This window comes from Lithobates pipiens, unplaced genomic scaffold, assembly GCF_037356315.1.
Source record: "Lithobates pipiens isolate NorthernLeopardFrog02 unplaced genomic scaffold, aLitPip1_a1.2 Scaffold_13, whole genome shotgun sequence".
Lineage (NCBI taxonomy): Eukaryota > Metazoa > Chordata > Amphibia > Anura > Ranidae > Lithobates > Lithobates pipiens.
In genome coordinates this window covers 171,858,604-171,881,948 of record NW_027507718.1, presented here as the reverse complement: position 1 = coordinate 171,881,948, position 23,345 = coordinate 171,858,604, and the positions used below count along the sequence as shown (strand labels likewise).

Genomic DNA, 23,345 nt, shown 5'->3' with positions numbered 1-23,345 from the left:
TCAGATGAAACCAAAATCGAACTTTTTGCCCACAATGCAAAACGATATGTTTGGCGTAAAAGCAACACCGCTCATCACCCTCAACACACCATCCCCACTGTCAAACATGGTGGTGGCAGCATCATGGTTTGGGCCTGCTTTTCTTCAGCAGGGACAGGGAAGATGGTTAAAATTAAGGGGAAGATGGATGCAGCCAAATACAGGACCATTCTGGATGAAAACCTGTTGGAGTCTGCAAAATACCTGAATCTGTGATGGAGATTTATCTTCCAACAAGACTATGATCCCAAACATACAGCAAAATCTACAAAGGAATGGTTCACAAATAAACGTATCCAGGTGTTAGAATGGCCAAGTCAAAGTCCAGACCTGAATCCAATCGAGAATCTGTGGAAAGAGCTGAAAACTGCTGTTAACAAACGCTCTCCATCCAACCTTACTGAGCTCGAGCTGTTTTGCAAGGAAGAATGGGCAAGAATTTCAGTCTCTCGATGTGCAAAACTGATAGAGACATACCCCAAGCGACTTGCAGCTGTAATCACAGCAAAATGTGGCTCTACAAAGTATTAACGCAAGGGGGCCGAATAATTTTGCACACCCCACTTTTCATTTTTTTATTAGTTAAAAAAGTTTCAAAAATCCAATAGATTTCGTTCCACTTCACAATTGTGTCCCACTTGTTGGTGATTCTTCACAAAAAATAAAAATGTTATATCTTTGTTTGAAGCCTGAAATGTGGCAAAAGGTTGAAAAGTTCAAGGGGGCCGAATACTTTCGCAAGGCACTGTAAGTTTCCTGAAGGCACAGAACATGCGATTTACTGTGCTTCAGGGCCTCAAAGATAGATGCTCTTTTAAATTTAGAGTTTAGTCCGCGGACATTCTACGAACAAATGTTTACCTCAGACATGGGATCAGAGTATAAATCGCTAGAGCGGGGGTGGGGGGGGGGAGTGAAGGGGCTTCTGCAGGGCTCCCCATCTCCGGTCACAGCTACAGAAGTTTGTGCGGGTCCCAGTACTTGCAGTACTCACTTTGACTCCAGGGGAGACTTAGGGTTGGGGTCCACCATGATCTGGATTGGGAGAGAATGGTAGCTTTATAATATGCAGTAAAGTTGGGAACCCCCATGCCCGCTATTTTAGTTGACATGCAGAGTCTCTCTCTTTTTTTTTTTTTTTTTTTTTTAAGGCGTGGTTTTTTAGAGTCCTATATAAAGTGTTGCAAGATCGTTTGGATTCTTCTTAGCTGCACTTGAGAATATGGGAGAAGTAGGGTTTGAAAGAGATGTAGAATATGCGGGAATAAGAACATTTTCAATAAGAATATACTTCTTGCCCATGAGGTGACTCCAGATTTGAGAGTGGAGCACAATTTCATTAAAGGGAATTAGGTTAAAGCTGTAAAATTTTGAGCTTGGATTTTTGAGGCTGGGGAGGTAAGCTGAATTCCTAAGTAGTTTACTCTATCTAGAGGAGCCCACAAGAAGGGAGCAACATTTGCAATTTTTTTTTTTGTTTTAAGTTGTGGTGTTAGTCCAATAGCTAGCATGTGGCATTTAGAGTCCTTACGTTTATAAAAAGATATTAAGCCAAAGTGGTCCAGTAGAACAGATAGGGGTGGGAGTGACTTCTCTGGGTTTGTTAGGCGAATAAGGATGTCATCCGCATATAAGCCTATTTTGTGTTGTATCATATCTATAGTTAAATTGAGGGATGAGACCTGATATGCTCTGCTAGAGGTTCCATAATCAAGGAAAAGATTATAGGGGAGAGTGGACATGCCGTGTTCTGTTTGTGATGGAGAAAGGGGATGACCTGAATCCCGAGGTACAGACTTTGGCCGACGGTTTAGAGTACAGTGTTGTTATGGCTGAGAGTATACTTTCTGAAAAGCCAATTTAGAGACAACCGCTTGCATGTACAAGCAAACCCAACTTGATCCGGATGTATTAGGTAGGGAATAATATTAACAAGGTGGAGTGATATAATTTTAGTATATACCTTGGTGTCTGAGTTTAACAGAGAAATGGGTCGGAAGTTGGCTGGGGCGTCTGTGTTTTTTTTTCAGGTTTGGGGATTGTGACAATAATGGATTCTAGAAATTCAAGAGGGCAGAGTCCCTTGTTGGTGATGTTATTGAGGGCATTAGTAAGGTGAGGGCACAAATGTGTCAGGTTTTGTAGTAATCATTGGAGAAGCCATCTGGGCCAGGAGATTTCAAGGGGGGGAAGTGAACTAATGACCCTGGCAATTTCTTCTTCTGTAAATGGGCCAGATAGAGTGGTAAGTTGTTTATCGGTTAGTAATGGTAGGTCAATTGAATCTAGGAATTATTGAATATCTGGAAGTTGGGTGAGATGGGCAGAGGTAAAGTCCTCTAAGGTTATATAGATTTGAGTAGTATTTACGAAAACTGCTCTGCAATGTCTGCTGGGTTGATAATTTATGTGCCTGGGTGTCCTTTAAGGAACGGGATTTTCGATGCCTCAGCTCACCTTTTTAAACTGGCCAAAAACGCACCCGGTTTGTTTCTTGAGGTATACAAGGTCAATTTGAGGCGCATAATGTAGAAGTCGTATCCCTTTTGCAGCAGGGAGTTGAGATGGCTTAGGGTGAGTTGAGATTTCTTCAGAGAGTTTGGGGTCATGTTTGCATTTGTTGCGGGATTCTAAAAGTTTGGTTTGCTCAATAAGGGAAGATATTTGTTGTGTGCGTCGCTTCTTATGGGCAGAAAGTTTAATCGTTTTATCGTTTGTATTAGATTAGTAAGGATAGAAGAGTTTATTCTCCAGAGTGATGGTGAGCTGGGCGTTTTGGATAGTATCAAGTCAATAGATATCGGGGCATGATCAGACCACGTGATTACGCCAATGGAGGATGCTGATAATTTTTGTAAGGTATATTTATCCGATAGGAAGAGATCTATTCTGGAGTACACCCCATGGGCTGGGGACTAAAAGGTGTAGTCTCTTTCATTGCCATGTGCACAGCGCCAAATGTTGTATAGATCCTCTGATGTTAGGAAGGATTGGAGTGCAGCTGCTTTTCCTGCAAGATGGGTTTGTTGAGTCAAGTAAATATTCTGGGGTCTGATTGAAATCTCTGAAAACAACTAGCGGGTGGGATTTGTGTGGTTGGAGTCTGCATGCCAGAGATGTGTAGAATTTTGGTGAAAGAGTGTTAGGAGTGGAGAAAAAGAGAGTGACAAAGCTCTTTCAAAGATTGTGGCATTTTTGTGGAGATGGTATGTCTGTTCATAAAGGTGAGCACCAAAGACAGCAGTTGATTAAAAAGGTATACATTTATTAAAAAGTATCAAAAATAAGAAGCAGCCAAGACACATAATTTAGACCGGAAGTTGATACTTGATGTATGAAATCGGATGCGTAGATGTGCAGGAGTAGCCAACATGTTTTGCAAAATGCTTCATCAGGGCACTGTATACATCTATGATTTAATCTATATTATATGAGACATAAACATGTCATTAATACATTATCTAACATGAAATTATAGTTTAAATTCTAAGAGTTTTTTACATTACATATTATACAATAGCAGTATACATTAAGTAAGCTCACCTGGTCATTTAACAGTGGACAATTTGGCGCAACCTCATAGTCATTATACCATCTTGATATACACTTACTGGAGCTAAATACCGATGGAAGCTAGATCCACATGGTATAGCCAGTGGGAAAATTGGATCGTGATTGTTGCCGAAATAGTGTTGGTAAAGAATCTAGAGATTAAATTAGATTACAAAGATAGTGATAAAAGTGGGTTATAATACACTAACAGCAAAATGAAAGGAAATAATATAATGGTGTCACAGTAGCACCAGGGTAGATAACTATAACATCTTCTTAATATTGATCTAAAGGTATAACATTAAGGAGTGAACATAGTAATGGGGATTTTCTTATTACAGTATATAAAATTTTTATATCTTACACCTATATGTTTTATTATTCACTTTCGTTTTAATGACTGCGGCTAACAAAAAGGGGCAGGCAAGAGAAGGTCAAAAAGATATATATATATATATATATATATATATATATATATATATATATATATATAGCCAAATTGATCTTTTAATATAAACCATGGTCAGTATATCAATAATATGGCACATACAGTGTACCGCATCCCCACTATGTACTAGCAAGCACTGGTGTAGAAAAAATATCTCATACTCTTCTGTCCCCTCTCAGCCTACAAAATACCCGCAAAGAAGGTCCAGATCCTTAAAATAGATTCCCATGCCTGATAAATTGGATTCAAAGATTATAAAGGATGCCTTGCTAGCAGGAACCCGGCAGTACTGTGTAGCGCACTACACACTGACATCAAGATGCGTGTGTCGGCTTATTGCAGATACCGCCATCTTTTGTGTCCACGATCCCACCGGAATTGAAGGGTCAGACCTGACCCCTGACATCACTTCTGGTCTGGGCGTCCCTGGAAGCGCACATGTCTCGGTGGCCGGTCATGGTACGTCGGCCCGCTCAGTCACACGCTGCACAGTGTGGACAAGAAATGAGTGGGGAGAAGGAAGAGACCTCCCTCCTCATTACCAGAGACGCACGAATGTCCCCACTGCTGGCCAAAGTCTCCAGGGTGTATAATGGACGAGCATTGAAAAGAATCACTCTTCTCATTCACTAGTCAAAACCAAAAACATTTCATTGAACACATAAAGAAAGCAATCTCAAATACATCAGCGTTCTTTACCCTATAGTAGCTAGATAAAGATAAAATAATCACAATAGTGAATTTATATGTAATGTGTATCTACTTGCAATGGTCATGTCGGGAGCATATACATTAACTATGGTAATTTGGGAATTGTAGGTGGCAGAGAGTATAAGGAAACGGCCGTTGGGGTGAGCGTCCACAGAGTGAAGCTGAAAGGCCACAGAATTTTTCACAGCTATCATGACACCTCTCTTTTTGGAGTCTGTGCTGGCCAGAAATATGTGGGGAAATTTTGGGTGGTTACATTTAGGGGTTCTTGTGCTATCAAAGTGGGTTTCTTGGATACACATGATATCACATTTAGAGGAGAGAGCTTCCTTCCAAAGGAGAGAATGTTTAAATGGACTGTTTAGTCCTTTTAGCTTTTAAGGATACTATTCTAAGTGTTATATAGATAGAGTAGGAAGATTAAGAATAGCATGTCCAGGTGTGCAGACAACGAGAGGGACCGCATCCTTCTAAGGCATGTAGCTTTGAATTCTGTTTTATCAAAGGCATATACTCTACAAAGAGAGTAATAAGTGTAAAATTGGGTGTCATCCCAAGGAGGGAGGTAGAGAGGGAAGGAAAGGAGGGTGGTGAAAGGGTAAAAGGTATGAAAGAGAACAAAAAAAAGTCACAAACATAGTACGCCTCAGATACGGGAGGAGACTAAACATGCACTGCGAGTAGCAGGGCAGGGAAGAGTTAGTAAAAACAATTTCAATGAGTGAACTACAAACACGGGAGATTAACAATCAAAAAGGTGTAGCTGTATAAATTGCGCTTAAGCATTGGAACGTAGGGATAGTCATTTGATGTTGCTCCAATCTCCTTGCACGTGGTTAGGTGCATTGAGGTCGAGGGCTCCTTCATCAGGTGAAGGAGCTAGTCCCCAGTTGTGAAGCTGTTTCAAATTTGAGAATGGTAGTAGTTTTGCCATGGTATGTGATTGATAGCTTAGTTGAAAACCCCCATTTGTATGGCATGTTCTGCTGTTGTAGAACTTTGGTGATAGGGGCCAGCTCCTTCCTTTTTTGGTGTCATGGCTGCTGAGATATCTGCATATATAGCAATGTGGTTATAGGGTTGTGGGAAGGGCGAGGTGTTCCTAGCTGCTCTCAGTATTTTCTCTTTTGTCTGGAAGAAATGTATGCGGGTTAGAACATTACACAGCTTATCCGCTGCAACATGTGGAGGTTTAAAGATCCTGTGGGTCCTGTCAAGAAGTAGGTCTTGGTTAGAGAGTGCGGGCACAAGAATAGTGAAAAGGTTTTGCAAATATTGTGTTAGCTACTGAGGGATACCCCAAATTTTTGGATTTCGTCGAGAGTGGTCCTCGAGGTCTGCCAGCTTAGATTGAACACGTTGGAGCTCTTTCGCCTGTTCGCGGTTGGCAAATCAGTGAGTGAGTTGTCTCTCCACTCTGTCAGTACGGCCTCCCAGGTCATCTACTTGTAACTGGATGTTGGAGATTGATCTGAAAGGATCTTTTTGAATACCTTTTTGCAGGGTCATGAGCATCTGCTTTTTTTTTTTTTTTAACAGAAAATTTTTATTAGACAAATCAGCATTACATTGCAAAGAACAGTAAATCCGATAATACACAGTTGTAGAAAGGAAAAAACCACCCTCATCCAGTAATCACTCTTAAATTAATAATCCAGCAGTACAGATAACAGGAGTAACCATTACTCTATCATAAATGCAGGACATCCCCAGCGGAACTTCACAGCCATCATGCAGGTACCTGACATTTGCGCGAGCCCATGGAAGGGGGGGGGGCCAGGGAGGAAATGGTCGGGAGAGAGAGAACAGGGCGGTCAACCGGGGGGGGGATCCACCCCCGTCTCAGCTCAACTCAAAGTTAGGGGGAGGGGGAACCAAGATCAGCGGACGCGTCTATCCAGGAGGACCAAATTTTATCAAATTTCCCTGGGCATTGTCTACTTTCATAGGTCAACTTATACAGGGGGAGCACCAGGTTCACTGATCTCCTCCACGAGGCAGGGGCAGGGGGGTCTTCGAGTTTCCATCGCAATAGAATCTCGCGTCTGGCATAATACAATGCGAAGGTAAGGCACAGTTTGCAGTACCTGTCCCCCTCAACGTCTGCCAAATGGCTCAATAGTAGGGTTTGAGGGTCGACCTGAAGGTTCGACCCGGTCACAGCATTTAGCGTAGAAACCACTTCCTCCCAGTAGGGCTGGATTTTGGGACATGACCAGACCATATGCCAGAAAGTGCCCACCTCCTGCTTACACCTTTTGACAATTAGGGTCCCTTTGGGGGTAAATACGTGCCAGCCTCTGCGGGGTGAAGTAGGCCCTATGCAGGAATTTAAATTGTATAAACCTGTCTTTCGCGGCTATCATTGTTGGAATGTAAGAAGTCAGGTACTCCTCCCATTCCTCCTCCCCTAGGGACGGAATGTCCGAACTCCACTTCTCCCGGGATTTGGTCAAACTAGTGTCATGTTCCACCGTGAGGTAAAGATATAAGGTCGACAGGGTTCTCCCCATCACCCTGGAAGTCAGTAGACGTTCAATGGAGTCCGATTCCAGAGTCAGAGGGGCAGGAAACTGAGCCCCAAAGGCGTGCTTCAGTTGCCAATATCTGAACTGGAAAGAAAGTGGAAGCTCATATGTCTCAGTTCTTGGAAAGTCATTAGCCTACCCTGATAAACGATGTGCTTTAAAGTGACAATTCCTCTTTTCGCCCACAGAGAAGGGTCTGGGATACTATTCAGGTGAGGGAGCATGGGGTTGCCCCATAGGGGCATATGTGGGGAGATGTGGTTGGGCTTTCCATAGCTCCTCCTTGCCTCCCGCCAAACCCTCACCGTGGTACGCATCAAGCCCGTCATGGAGAAGCTCGCCCTAAGCCCCCGAAATGGTAGGTTACTCAGAGCTGCATAGGAGCCAAGGATGGCTGCCTCCAGGGGGACCGCCGGATTTTGTGTGGGCTGGGAAAACCACCACCGAATTGTGACCAAAACGGCCGCCCAGTAGTGGATCTGAAAGTTTGGGAGCGCCAGGCCTCCCCCCGATAGTGGGAGATATAGTATCTGCTTAGCTACCCTGGGGGGTCTCCCAGCCCAGACAAAGGATATCAACAGACTCTCCAGTCTCTGGAAAAAAGTCCTGGGAATGTGGGTGGGGGTATTACGAAAGAAGTACAGGTACTTGGGGAGATAGATAATTTTTAACAAATTGACTCTGCCCACTGGGGATAAAGGGAGAGATCGCCATGCCGCGCACCTAGCCCCTAATTGTGTCATGAGTGGCTGTATATTGTCCTCCAGATAGTTCTGAACTCTACCACTGACCTTAATCCCCAGGTATATAAAACTTTCCACCCATTTAAGCTGTGGATGAGGCACACGAGGGGTCGAGGAGTGGAGTGGGAAAAGAACCGATTTGTCCCAATTGATGCGGATACCTGAGTACCGACCGAATCGATTAATCAGTTCCAGTGCAGTGCCCAGAGAAGACGACGCGTCCGCTAAATAAAGCAGACCGTCATCTGCATACAAGGACAGCTTTTCCTCGATGGGCCCTACTTGTATCCCCTTTATCCCAGTATCCGCTCTCAGCAAAATAGCCAAGGGCTCCATCGCGAGGGCGAATAAGGCTGGTGAGAGGGGGCACCCCTGTCTCGTACCCCGGGCCAGCTGAAACTGCCCGGAGAGACAGCCATTGGTACGGATTCTAGCAGAGGGGCTGTGGTACAGCATGCGGATCCAATTCGTAAATCCTGGGCCAAATCCGAAGCGCGAGAGCACCTCCCATAGGTAACCCCACTCGACAGAGTCGAAAGCCTTCTCCGCGTCAAGCGAGGCCACTACACCCGTCTCCCCCCAGGCATAAAACCTGTTTGGTTACTATGGACAAGGGCCGTGATGACTAAGTTTAGTCTGTTGGCCAGGATCTTGGCCAGTATTTTCGCGTCCACATTTAACAGTGATATAGGGCGGTATGACTAACACAAGGTGGGGTCTTTCCCCGGCTTGGGGATCAACACTATGATCGCCTCGCTCATGGTGTCGGGAAGTTTATCAGTATGCGACGACGCAGAGAATAGATGGTGGAGTCTTTCAGAGAGCTCCGTAGCGTAGTGCTTATAGAATTCCGCCGGGATTCCGTCCGGTCCCGGCGTCTTACCCGCCTGCATAGATTTAAGCACCTGGAGAATCTCCAGAACCATGATAGGGGCGTCCAGCCTATTTCGGTACGTTTCCGTGAGGATTGGTATATCTCTATGTCGGCCAAGTAGGTCGTTAGTTCTTCCTTACTGTAATCCGACCTAGAGGTGTAGAGAGATGTATAAAACTCCGCAAAACAGTTATTAATCCCGTCTGGGGTGTGAAGCAACTGACCGGATTTGTCCCTGATATGTGAAATGCTCAACCCCCCCTGCCTGTTCCCTGGAGAGCCAGGCCAGCATCCTCCCCGACCTCTCCCCCTGCTCAAAGATCCGCTGGGACTGAGCCAGCATTCTCTTCTGGGTGAGAGAGGTACGGAGATCAACAGCCTCCCTGGTCAGGATTTGCAGTTGCCGATAATATTGGGGGTCCCGAATGCGGACAAAAAGAGCCTCCGTGCAGACCGCCTCTCCCTCAGCTTTTTTTAGCTCTGCTCTACGTTCCCTGCGTATTTTGCCAATGATAGTCTGATAGTGCCCCCTCCTGGTAGCCTTAAAGGCATCCCAGACTACCGTGGCCCCAGCCGAACCTGCATTCTCCTCCCAATAGCTGTTCAATTCGGTCCTAAAATGAGCATCCACAGCGGCATCTGAGATCCAGAACCTGGAAAGCCTCCATAGTCTAACCGCTGGTCCCAGGGAAAGATCCAATGTCAGAAACAGAGGTGCATGGTCCGATATCCCCCTGGGCAATATTTGTATGTCTACGACCCTTGGGAGGACTGGGCTCCGCACAAAGACCAAGTCAATGCGGGAGAATGTTTTATGGGTGGCAGAGTGACATGTAAATGCCCGAGACCCGGGGTGTCTCCACCTCCAGACATCCGTCAGGCCATATGTGTCTGCCCAGGCAGCCAGCCCAGGTCCATGGTGTCCCCCCGGAGTCATGAGCATCTGCTTTAGTGTATGCTCAGACCCTGCATTATCAGTTGCAAGCAAATCAGCCAGAGATTCAGCAATTTCTTCCTCCTCAACGTTATCATCTCCCTCCCCCTTAGTGTTGTGGAAATGCAGTGATTTTTTTTTTTCCTTACCGGATCTGCTTGGTGAGGCAATTGGTGAGGGAGCAGCTCTCTTGTTCCTGTCCTTGCTGGGTGTAGTAGCAGGGCTGGAGCACTCCATATGAGCTGACTCATGCTGCGCAGAGCGCGGCAGGGAAGCTCGAGTGTCCTCCCTGCTCTCTCCCCTAAGACCTGCGCCATCTTGATTCCTGTGTGGCTGCGAGCAGCCGAAGAATTCTGCCAGCCGGTGGGGTTCCAGTGGTTTGTTCCGTTTTCGGGACAGGTCTGCAGGTTCCCTGGGCAGAGCGGGAATATGCAGTGGGGTTTGCAGCAGCTGGAATAAGCTCAGGCGTTGCTGTGTCCCCTGTGTCAGCAGAGTGTTCTGATTAAGCGGCCATGTCAGATCACGGCCAAACTCCGCCCCCCGGCCATTTTTGCATGTCCTGCCGCATGATTGTTATGTCAACCTTTAGCCCATCTACCTTCCCCATAAGGTCTGCTATGATTTACCTTAATGATGGCATTAACCTTCAACAGTGTAGGTTCCCTGCCGCAATCCATGACCCACCGTTCCCGGGGGGGTGGGAGCGCTTGCAGGGACACCACCGGAGGGCGTTAGTTTGGTCAAATCGACGTTAATTTTCAACCACAGTGACAGAAAAGTTTTGAAATAATAGAAAACTGCTCAGTCAAAGGAATTTTCAGACCATATATGTGATTTTCATTCAGAAACTACATTAAATTTAAAACAGAATGTTAAAAGTAAGTGAAAATTTCAAACAACATTCTTTCTTTAATCGTACATCACGGGACTCAGAGCCATAGTAATTACTATGTGGGTTATAGTCCACCTTCAGGTGCTGGACACTGGCACATCCTAAACAGGAAGTTGCCTCCCTATATAACCCCTCCCACTACTGGGAGTATATCAGTTTTTTCACCAGTGTCTAAGGTGTTGGTCACTAGTGAAGATGTGCTGTGCTGAGCTCCACTGGAGCAGTCCTTGCTGGGGCTAGCTATGCAGCCGGATCCATTCAAAGTGTCTTTTAGGCCGAATTGAATGGTGCCCGGTAGAGGTCGACCGATATATCGGCCGGCCGATATTTGGCATTTTTTAATTAATCGTCATCGGCCGATTGTGCTGATAAAAAAGCCGATTACATGTTCAGCAGGACTTGCAAAAGACTTCTGTAATAGAAGTCAATGTAAGTTGCCTGAAGACATCAGTGAAGGACTTTCCTCCTCTCTGGGCAGGCTGCCAAGAAAAGATCAAAGTGATACAATGTTTCTTCTTCAATGGGCTGAACTCCATGTGTAGACATACTCAGTTTAACCATTTAAAGACTAAATCTTTTCTGACACTTGTTGCTTACAAGTAAAAATCCAGTATTTTCTGCTAAAAAATCACTCCGAAGCCCCAAAAATTATATATATTTTTTTAGCAGAGACCCTAGGGAATAAAATAGCGGTTGTTGCAATATTTTATGTGACGCGGTATTTGCGCAGAGGTATTTCAAACGCAAGTTAGCTTTTTTTTTTTTTTTTTCGTTCAAAAGTTTTGAGTACCTGTTTTTGTGTATTTAATAAATTCGTTTTTTTTTTTTTTTTTTATCTAAATTATACATACAAATGAACTGATTAGAGGTTTGTTTTGTTTAATAAATGTGTAAGAAATTTTCTGCATCACTTATGAAGGCTGCTTTCACACTGGATCGGGCAGGCGTTGACGGTAAAACGCTGCAAGTTTTAGCAATGATTTACCGTCATTTTAGCCCAGCTATTCGGCTTCTAGCGGGGCAGTGAAGCACTGCTGCAAAATCGCATTGCATGTGCTTCAGCAGTGGTGACCATTCATTTCAATGAGCAGGAGTGGTGGAGGAGCGGTTTACACCGCTCCAAAGATGCTGCTTGCAGGATTTTTATTTTTTTTTTACGTCCTGGCAGCGCATCTGCTTATTGTGAAAGCACTCGGGCTTTCACACAGACTGCAGGGGAGCCGTTTTGAAGGCAATTTACAGGCGCTATTTTTAGCCCAAAATTGCCTGAAAAACGCCCCAGTGTGAAAGGTGTCCAACTTAGATTTTATGAGATGAAGGGGAAGGAAAAAAAAAAGGAAAAAATAAATAAAAAATCGGCCTAACATATCCGCCCAAAAAAATCGGCATCATATATCGGCCATCGGCCGCCACGATTCCTAAATATCGGCATCGGCCAGAGAAAAACCCATATCGGTTGACCTCTAGTACCCGGGCCAAGGTTTTGCCTGTAAACGCTTCTCTTTTTAGAGAGCTGGACCCCGGGATCCAGTACTTTTGGTATTAAGGCCATAAAGTTTTACTGCTGGTGGTGCTATTACAGGTCCAGGATTGTGGATTTCCCCAAGGATCCCCAGCTCCTGAAGGTTTGTTAACGGAACCCAACGTGAAGGGCGAAGATTGAGTCTGTTGGTTTTTACCACAGGAAACTCTGCAGCTGGAAAGGTAAGTGGAGTTTTCTAAGACATTTTGGAATTTTCTTATGAAATGTCTCCTTATAGTTAGTAAATGTTGTCATGCCTATGTGTCACCGCTGGGGGCTGTATGTACCTTCTCATGCTTCCTCAAGAGATCATGCTGTGTCACAGAAGCAGCAGGCTTCTTTTTCTCTCCGGCCAGCAGCAGACCTCCGGAAAGGCTGGGGGGGGGGGGGTTTCCAGACACCCTCCAACCCCCACCCCCCGCTCCCCCGTGCTGTGTTCTCTACCTCGTCATAAAGAAGAGCATCGGGAGGAAAATAAATAAATATCAGCACACCGATACTCTGCAGCTTCCAGGCTCTCTCCTCACCATTCTTTTCCCCTCACATGTTGGTCCTCTAGGATCAGAGGCTCATGCTGGCACAGGAAAACTCCTTTTAAAAAATAGAGGAGGAGGTGCAAGGGCAACGGAGGGGGGCGGAGCTTAGCCTGGCGTTGGTGTCCTCCAATGTCCAGCGCGGGAATGTGTTTTTTAAAGCACCATTATTATTGCTGCAAGCTGGATACAAGAGCGTAGAGGAGCATGAAAGCAGTTGGGTGACACAAGCATTCCTTTTGACACATTTACTATTGCATCAGGCTGAGCATTAATAGCAGCGACAGTGGCTGACTATTGCTTAAGCAATGGATGCAATTTCTTCTGGTAGTACCTCGGCTTTGTGCATCAGGCAGAAAGTGGGGTTGAAACACCCCCCAAAAAAGGAGCTAAAAGGGTCTCCCTCAAGCTCTGGAAAGCCTACTCTACAAATGGCATCCTCCCCTGAGAGGTGTGGCTGGTCAGAGTGAACATCAGGGTCATGAAATCTTTGCAGCTGTTTTCAACACTGCAGCACCTGTTCATTTTACTCTTTTTTTTGTTCCTCAGCCATGGTAGGATAAAAAAAAAAATTGCAACTTTAATCAGATCCCAGTGTGGTCTAGATGCGACAGGTTCTCATTTTCCTAGGACCCTCAGACTGAGGAACAAGGGGCAGGAGAAGACGAATTCCCTCAGGGGACCATGGTGAGCCTGTAGACTCCTCTTCTGGGGTGTCAAATGCAGGAGACTAAGCTTTCACAATATGTAAGATTGATGCTACGATTTCTTGCTGAAGGATCTACTCCGCATTTATGTACCCTTAACTGAGTGTTTGGGTTCGCTAAAGCCTCCTCAAGCTGTGCATGCTTTTTCCTGTCCATTCTTTGTTGGAAAAGTTGTTTTTGTATCTGGACGATCACCCGGGAAATTATTTTCCTTTCTAAAAAGTTTTCACACTTTATCCTATGGTAGAAAAAATTCACTATGTAGGGTATACCAGCAATTAACACTACTAATATCCTTTTGATTACGTTTGACTTGTCCAGCAGACAATACTCAAATACGTAGGGATCCAACAGATAAAAAGGTTGGAATTCCTATTAGAAAAAAAAAACACTGCCTGCGCTGACAGTAATTGGTTAATCGTTGAGAGGCCAGTTTAAACAGGTGTTCAAGGTTACCCTGCTCAGCAGGCAGCTTTATGTTTGCAATAGCTGCTATGACGGATTCTATCCTTTAGGCCTTGCGTCCTTCGCTAAGCGTCATGCAAGAAGCTCCAGGCTAGTCTTCCTTTTTTGCGGTGAAACGGCTATCTAGGGATATTTTGGATAATATATCCAAAGAATTTCTAGTAAAAGAAAGATACCCCTTTTGCCATTTAAGTGAAGGAGTATATGTATTTATTTCAAAGCTCCTTCTGTGCCAGAGTCCTCAGCCTCCAGGCAGTCATGATGGCTTCCGCCGTCCGGTTCAAAGGGTAATACTCAGGGTTAACCCCAGGGACAAAAGAGATCTTAGGGGCGGAAGCCTACAAGATATTGTAGCCTCCTTATGAGGAGGTGCCCCCACTTGTTTAATACGGAGAATTTTTCTGCAGTTCTCCAGGATCTAGCAGGAGTGTCAAGTGGAATGGGGGACTTCCTCAATAGCTCTAAGGTACAAACTGGAGTTCCAAGAGTTTCCGTCTCCTCGTTTTCTCAAATAAAACGTTGCTAAGGATCCAGAGCAGAGGTTGGGGTTTGGTTAAATCCAAATGGACATTCTTGATCTCAAATCTAAAATTCAATTCCTGAATATAATCTCTCATCCCCCCCCCCTTTTTTTTTGTTGTGCATGAAGTCAATCCAATCTGTTGTCTCTATACTACAAAGAGTAGAACTTCTGGCATCAGTCGACGTCAAATATGCATATCTCCATATGCCTATTTCCGCGCTCACTAGTAATATATATCTACTTTCAAAGTGGAAAATCTTAATTTTCCGCGTGTAGCTCTGCTTTCCGATCTAGCTGCTTCACCTCGAGTACAAAGGTAGCCAGATTGAGGGCCCAAGGTATAACGATTATGGTTTATCTAGTCGATCTGTTTTTGATAGACCAGTCGGTAGACCGCTTAGACCAAAGTATGGTCACCACATTCAACTACCTGGAATAGGTTGGATTCTCAACCTAGTGTCCTTGAATTTTCTGCGGATGGGGTGAGAAATAAAGCTGGCCTTGAGTGCTTTCTAAGGACAGGTCTCAGCCTTATCGGTATTATTTCAACGACCACTTGCTTCACCTTCTTTGGTTCATAACTTTATTCAGGGAGTAACACGGCTTAATCTCGGTTAGGTAACCCCTGAACCCTTGTGACTTGAATTTAGTTTTGTCGGCATACAAAACGGCCTTTTTTGGGCCAATACAACATATTCGCTTGGTTCTTTCTTGACAAGGAAACTATTTTTTCTGGTAACCATATCTGCTGCAAGAACGGTATCCGTATTGGCTGCTCTTTCTTATAAAGAACCATATTTTTTCGTTCACAAGGTTAAAGGGGTTGTAAAGGTAAATGTTTTTTCACCTGAATGCATTCTATGCATTCAGGTGAAAAAACATCTCACACTGCCGGCGCCCCCAGTCCCCCAGTTTTACTTACCTGACCCCTCGAAAATCCCGCGCTCGCCCCCGCTGTTCTCTTTGCCGCTCAGCCTGGCCGCTGATTGGCTGGAGTGGATGGATTGAAAGCAGCGAAACCATTGGCTCGTGCTGCTGTCAATCACATCCAATGACGCAGCACGCCTGGGTGGGGCCATGTGATACAGCCAGCGGCTATAGCTGCTGGCTGTATCACAGGAGCGCACCCGCAGGTCCTTCTCACCATGCAAGGGAGCTCGCATGAACGTGAGAAGTACCTGCGGGAGGAAGCAGAGACAGCCGCCGAGGGACCCCAGAAGAGCAGGTTCGGGGCCACTCTGTGCAAAATGAGCTGCACAGTGGAGGTAAGTATAATTTTTACTTTACAATCCCTTTAAGGTAGTATTGTGTCCTCATCCTAACTTTTTACCAACGGTAATATTAGGTTTTTATCTATTTAAACCAGGATATTGTTCTACCTTCGTTTTTCCAGAACCCTGTTCTATGGAAGAAAAATCACTACATTCTCTCGATGTGGTGAGAGCAGTCAATGTCTACTTAAAAGCGATTGCTCAGATTCGGAAAATGGATGCTTTGTTCGTGTTGCCTGAAGGTCCTAAAAGAGGGCAGGCAGCATCGAAATCTACTATTCTAAATGGATTTGACAAGTACCGTATCTATCGGCGTATAACACGCACCCCAAGTTTAGGAGGGCATTTTAAGGAAAAAAGTTTTAGGAGGGACGTTTAAAGGAAAAAGAACTTACATTTAAATGCCCATCAATGCAGCCTTATCAGTGTACATCTGCAGCCTTGTCCATCATTGCAGAATGATCAGTGTCATTTGCACCTTGCCCAGCATCATTTGCACCTTGCCCAGCGCAGTTTGCAGCCTTGCCCAGTGTCATTTTCAGCTTGCACAGTGCCATTTGCAGCCTTGCCCACGTTTAAATTTCCCTCCGCTAAGACAGACCGAGCGAGCGCCGCCGAAAAAGACCGAGCTGACTGTACTGTGTACTCGGCTCGCAGTCCCACCCAGACTGGGGGAAAAAGTACGTGTTATAAGCCGATTAAATACAGTGATCGTTCAAGCTTATGGTTTAAGTGATAGATTCCACCCTCTCAAATCAAAACGTACTCCTCTAGGGCTGTTAATGCTTCGTGGGCAGTGCATCACCAAGCCTCCATGGCTCAATTCTGCAAGGCTACAACTTAGTTTTCAATCCATACATTTAACAGATTCTATCTGGTGGATGTAAAAGGACATGAGGATGTTGCCTTTGGGCGCAGTGTACCGCAGGCAGCAGTGTAAATCCTCTGTTCTCATGGTGCTCTATTTTGGTTGTGTCTCCCTCCCCTCAGTTGGCATTGTTCTGGGACTTTCCACATAGTAATCACTATGGCTCTGTGTCCCGTGATGTACGATGAAAGAAAATAGAATTTTTATAACCGCTTACCTGTAAAATCCTTTTTCTTTTGAAGTACATCATGGGACACCAAGATCCTGCCCCTCTTTCTAGTATACATGTATTGCTTTGCTACAAAACTATGATACTCCCAGTAGTGGGAGGGGTTTTATAGGGAGGCAACTTCCTGTTTAGGGTGTGCCAGTGTCCAGCACCTGAAGGTGAACTATAACTCCATGCCCAAGAGGGTTAAGGCAGTTCTGGAAAATAATGGTGGCCACACAAAATATTGACACTTTGTGCCCAATTTGGACATTTTCACTTAGGGGTGTACTCACTTTTGTTGTCAGCGGTTTAGACATTAATGGCGTGTGTTGAGTTATTTTGAGGGGACAGCAAATTTACACTGTTATACAAGCTGAACACTCGCTACTTTACATTGTAGCAAAGTGTAATTTCTTCAGTGTTGTCACATGAAAAGGTATATATTAAAATATTTACAAAAATCTGAGGGGTATACTCACTTTTTGTGAGATACTGTATATTATATATTGGTTAAACTAAATGGACTTCTTTCAAAAAGACTATGTAACTGTAATGGATAATAATCTGCCTGTACTTCTCAGCAGTTAGGGTGCCTTAAATTTTTACCAACTCCGTTTACAGAAATGCAGCACCAGACTTGCAGAGTACTTCCATCATTTTTTACTGATATCTTAAAACATTAATGCATAATTTATTTAATAACTATTGTCCAGCCCTTTGTGTTGGCAAACTGTTATGCCGCGTACATACGACCGGACTTTCCGGCATATAATGTCAGACGCTCTTCCCGATGGAGTTACGACAAATTTCCAAAGGAACAGACTTGCCCACACATGAAGGGACTAAAGTCAGTTTGTTTTGAACGTGATGACGTACGACGGGACCAGTAGCCAATAGCTGCCCTTGCGTCGTATTTGGTCCATCGGACCAGCATACAGACCTTGGATCTACTTGGCTGTCGGGTGTCCATTGCCGTCTGGCCATATGGTCTGGAGTTGTAAACCAATCATTTCATCCAACGTGGCATCTTCGCATCACCAGGAATTAAAGATTTAGAACTTGATTTTCTACAGGCTCCTTAGCCAGTCCACGTGGATAATATGTTAAAACCCTGTTTGGAAACTGAGAGAAAAAACTTTTCCTATTTTCATGCACTTGTTTGGCTGCATATTACTTGTGATATTTTCTCTTTCTCTTTATTTATGTGTTCAATTTTCTTTAAGATCCCTTTCACACTGAGGTACTTTTCAGGTGCTTTCACTCTAAAAAAAGCACCCGAAAAGCTCACGAAAACCTATTTCCATTAAAATCAATGAATGCTTTTACACTGGGGCAGTGCGGTGAAAATACGCCCCTCTCCATTGAAATTAATGGAAAGCTCTTCAAAAGCGCCGGAAAAGCTCCTCAAAAGTGCTTAAAGTGGTTGTAAACCCTTACAAACCACTTTGACCTACAGGTAAGCCTAGATTAGAGGCTTATCTGTAGGTCCAATAAATATCTCCTAAACGGTTTAGGAGATATTTACTAAAAGACAGGCACGGCTGTGTATGGTACATGCGCCGTAGACAGCGGCGCGCAGTCGCACTATCGCCGTTTGCAGCATGCCGCTGCTAACAGTGATATGCCGTTAGTGGCATGGGAGTGACGTCATCGCTGCTCCGGCACTGTGAGTGGCCGGAGCAGTGATACCCAGAGAAGATGGATGCTCAGTACTACAGGGGGCAGCGGTGACACAAAATGGGCTACAATGCGATGCATAGTAGCCCATTATGCTTTACCTTTGCAGGGAGACAAAGAAGAAGTCAATCCATCAGGGTTTACGTCCTCTTTAAATGTTTTACTGGCAGCTTAGAAGTGCCTCAGTGTGAAAGGGTCCTCAGTCACGTGCACTGATGTTTTCCATTTTCTTGATCACATTATTTAGCGCTACACTAACTTTTTTGTACATTGCTTTGGACTTTGTTTGAGTGTTAGGAGCTATTGTAGTCCTTCTTTTTTATTTTTTTGGTTTCACGCTGTATTTCCCCTCCTTTTTCACTTGTTAGAAAGGACAACAAGGTATAGTCAGGAGATAAGCCAAAGGTCGGGGAAACTATCAGACAAGGATAAACAAAGTACATGCCTAAGGTCAGGGTAACAAGCAGGCAGGGATAGTCAAGGAACAAGCCAAGATCAGTAACAGAAACAGATGTAGAGCACACAGCAAGCAGGAGACAGGAAACCAAACGCACAATATTGCTCGGGCATGGTGAGCTTGGATAGCACAGTGTTAAATAATGTATCCTGTAGAGGCTAGGGTGGAGCCACGCTGAGGCAAGATCACTTAACCATGCAGGTGTGAGAGTGCATCCCAAGGGTGACACACAGACCAGATAAGCAGACAGACAGGGTATGAAGGTATTACTGGCGATTCATGACACAGCTGTAGCCAACACAGGAAGTAAGAGGAAATCCCTCCACAAAGAGGGAATCCCTGGTTGCCACCAGAACTAGTGACCGTGTTGGAAGATTTACCCTCTATTCCTGTTCTGGTAACAAACTTGTAAATGTAACATTTTTTAAGAGTCCACTATCCTAATTTGAGAGGTGGTGTATTGGGGTCAAGGAGAATAAAAACTGACTTGTTCCAGTTAATTTTTTTTGATGATTTGACAAGATTAAAATTGTTGTAGATGTTTAGCAGGGCACATTTTATGATTGTGAGCCATAAGTGTCACATTTTGTGAGCCCTTGTCTTTTTGTCTCCTTGCAGAAAATCAAGGATATCAAGAAGAAGATAAGCACGCTTTCCATTGACTTCAGCAAGAATTTAAATGAAGACATTACATTTCTGCCTTTCACCAGGGAAGAGCTAGGTAAAATGAAAATGCTGAAAATGTTCTTACACAAGTTAACAATATAACCATAGAGGTTGTGGTAAGAAGGAACTTAAAAAAATTAAAAAGTCCTCCTACCGAATCATGGCACAGTAAAGCCCTCTAGCCTTTTAGAACAGAATGTATTCAAGTGTGTAATCCCATTGCATATTCCAAAAATAGGATATTTTATAATTTCCCAGATTTTTCAGCGGGAGAGGTCAGCAGTGGCAGCCTTCACACAGTGTGTGTTTGTTGAGAGAGCAGATTTGTGAGTGGACTGTCAGTCACACCATAGGTTTTTATAATTTGGCAGCTGGGTATCAGAATGCAGTTCAATGTCTGCTCAGAGTTTCAACTAAATAGATCAGTTATGACATATGACCACTCATAATCTAGAGAGGCATGGACTCCACTAGACCTCTGAAGGTATGCTGTTACCTGGCACCAAGCCGTCACTAGCAGATAATCCTATAAATTTGAAGGGTGGGACCTCAAAAGATTTGGAATTGTTTTTCCAGCACATCCCAAAGATGCTTAACTGGATTGAGATTTTGAGAATTTGGAGGCCAAGTCAATACCTCGTCATTGTTGTATTCCTTAAGCCATTCTTGAATTAATCAGACCAGGACACCTTCTTCCATTGCTCCGGGGTTCAGTTCTGATGCTTATGTGCCCATTATAGGAGCTTTTGGCTGTGCTTGCGGGCTAGCATGGGCACCCTGACTGGTCTGTTGCTACACTGCCCTATACACAACAAATGCACTATGTGTTCTGACACCTTTCTATTGGAACCAGGATTAAATTTTTCAGCAGTTTGAGTTATAGTAGCTGCTTTATTGGATCAGACTACACAGGCCATCCTCTGCTTCCCATGTGCTGTCCAGTTCGCTGGTTTTCCGTTCGTGGATAACATTTGATAAGACCTGACCACTGCAGACTGGGAATATCCCACAAGAGCTGCAGCTTTGGAGTTGCTCTGTCCCGATCATCCAGCCATTACAATTTGGCCCTGGTCAAAGTCACTCAAATCCTTACGCTTGCCCATTTTTATGCTTTCAACACATCAACTTGGGTGACACAGTGGTGTAGTGGTTAGCACTCTCACCTAGCAGTAAGAAGGGTTGCTGGTTCGAATCCCAACCACGACACTACCTGCCTGGAGTTTGCATGTTCTCCTTGTGCCTGCGTGGGTTGCCACTGTAACGAGATAATCAATGTTATTCACTTTACCTGTCAGTGGTCATAATGTTCTAGCTGTTCTATGTATTTCAGAGACACCAACATCAAGATTACCTTTTAGTTTTCAAGTTCACTCACCAAATGTAGTTATTTAAAGTGGTTGTATGCTCAATTTTTAAACTTTTACCTACAGGAAAGCCTATAATAAGGCTTACCTGTAGGTAAAAAAAATATCTCCTAAACCTGTACGGTTTAGGAGATATTCCCCTCGGTATGCGCCGCTGACTGCAGCGGCGCATGCGCACAAGGGGGTTCTCGGCCTGAAAATCCGGCAGTGGCCGACCGGCCGGAATGAAATCTCCCGCGCGCATGCGAGGGAGTGACGATATCGCGGCTCCGGCCACTCACAGCGCCAGAGCCGCGATACCCGGAAGAAACGCCGAGGGAGCATGTGAGCTCCCTCGGCGTGGATCGGGCCAGATGACGGGGCCTCGTTCTAAGGTAAGTATTTCATAATGAGCTAGTATGCGGTGCATACTAGCTCATTATGCCTTTTGCTTTGCAGGTTTAAAAAAAAAAAAAAAAATTTGCGGGTTTACTACCACTTTAAAACTATTTATTACTCTTTTTGATAGTTTTTTATTTATTTATTTTTTACTTCATATCATTAAAACACTTATAGGACTTTACTTAACCACTTCAGTCCCGGAGGATTTTACACCCTTCCTTACCAGAGCACTTTTTGCGATTCGGCACTGCTTCGCTTTCACTGACAATTGCACGGTCATGCGACATTGCACTCAAACAAAATTGACATGCTTTTTTCCCCCCCCACAAATAGAGCTTTATTTTGGTGGTATTTGATCACCTCTGCGGTTTTTATTTTTTGCGCTATAAACAAAAGAAGAGTGCCAATTTTGAAAAAAACACAATATTTTTTACTTTTTGCTATAATAAATATCCAATTTAACCACTTAACAACCGCCCTATAGCCGAATGACGGCTACAGGGCGGTTGTTTAACTCTGGGAGGCCGTCATATGACGTCCTCCCAGAATTCCGCTCTCGCGCCCCCCCCCCTGGAGCGCGCACTCGAGAGCATCCGTGACCACGTGGCCGTTTACCACGTGATCGCTCCGTCAAATGACGGAGTGATCACTTGTAAACAAACCGGCGTCATGTTATGACGCCGGTTCCTCCCTCCCCCTCTCTGTACCGATCGGTACAGCGGAGGGGGAAGAGATCGGTGTCAGCAGAGCTGTGGGCTGCATCTGCAGTGCCCACATCGCTGCTCACCGAAAATTAACCCCATCATACCCTTCCATTACTCTGCAATACTCTGCTGCAATACTCTGCAATACTCTGCTGCAATACTCTGCAATACCCTGCAACAACACTCTGCAATACCCTGCAACAACACTCTGCAATACCCTGCAACAACACTCTGCAATGCTCTGCAACACCCGCCAATACCCTGCAACACCCGCCAACACTCTGCAATGCTCTGCAACACCCTGCAACACTCTGCAATGCTCTGCAACACCCGCCAATACCCTGCAACACTGCAATGCTCTGCAACACCCGCCAATACCCTGCAACACTCTGCAATGCTCTGCAACACCCGCCAATACCCTGCAACACTCTGCAATGCTCTGCAACACCCGCCAATACCCTGCAACACTCTGCATTGCTCTGCAACACCCGCCAATACCCTGCAACACTCTGCAATGCTCTGCAACACCCGCCAATACCCTGCAACACTCTGCAATGCTCTGCAACACCCGCCAATACCCTGCAACACTCTGCAATGCTCTGCAACACCCGCCAATACCCTGCAACACTCTGCAATGCTCTGCAACACCCGCCAATACCCTGCAACACTCTGCAATGCTCTGCAACACCCGCCAATACCCTGCAACACTCTGCAACACCCGCCAATACCCTGCAATGCTCTGCAACGCCATACTCTGAGATACCCAGCCATACTCTGAGATACCCAGCCATACTCTGAGATACCCAGCCATACTCTGAGATACCCAGTCATAATCGGAGATACCCAGCCATAGTCGGTGATACCCTGCAATACCCAGCCATAGACACCCCCCCCCCTCCCACCGCCCTCCGGTGCTTCTACCGACTCGCCAATACGATCAAAGCCAGAATCTTTTTTTATTTATTTATTTATTTTTTCAGGCTTTCCAGCCTAGAGGTGAGATGCGGGGTCTTATTGACCCCATATCTCACTGTAAAGAGGACCTGTCATGCCATATTCCTATTACAAGGGATGTTTACATTCCTTGTAATAGGAATAAAAGTGATCAAAAAATTTATTTTTGGGGAAAAAAATGTCAAACTAAAATAAAGTAAAATGAACAATAATTTATTTTTATTTTTTTTAAAGCGCCCCTGTCCCCATGTGCTCGCATGCAGAAGCGAACGCATACGTAAGTCCCGCCCACATATGAAAACGGTGCTCAAACCACACGTG

General features: G+C 44.8%; 1 protein-coding gene across 3 annotated transcripts in view; it reads left to right on the top strand.

The window, feature by feature from the left end:
• The window catches only part of THOP1 (thimet oligopeptidase 1), a 130,601-nt gene that overhangs the window by 30,673 nt on the left and 76,583 nt on the right, over nucleotides 1–23,345 (top strand). For all 3 annotated transcript variants that reach the window (XM_077475869.1, XM_077475870.1, XM_077475872.1), the window contains exon 5: nucleotides 19,574–19,676. In XM_077475869.1, the coding sequence (XP_077331995.1) occupies nucleotides 19,574–19,676 (103 nt within the window). The remainder of the gene's footprint in view (nucleotides 1–19,573; nucleotides 19,677–23,345) is intronic.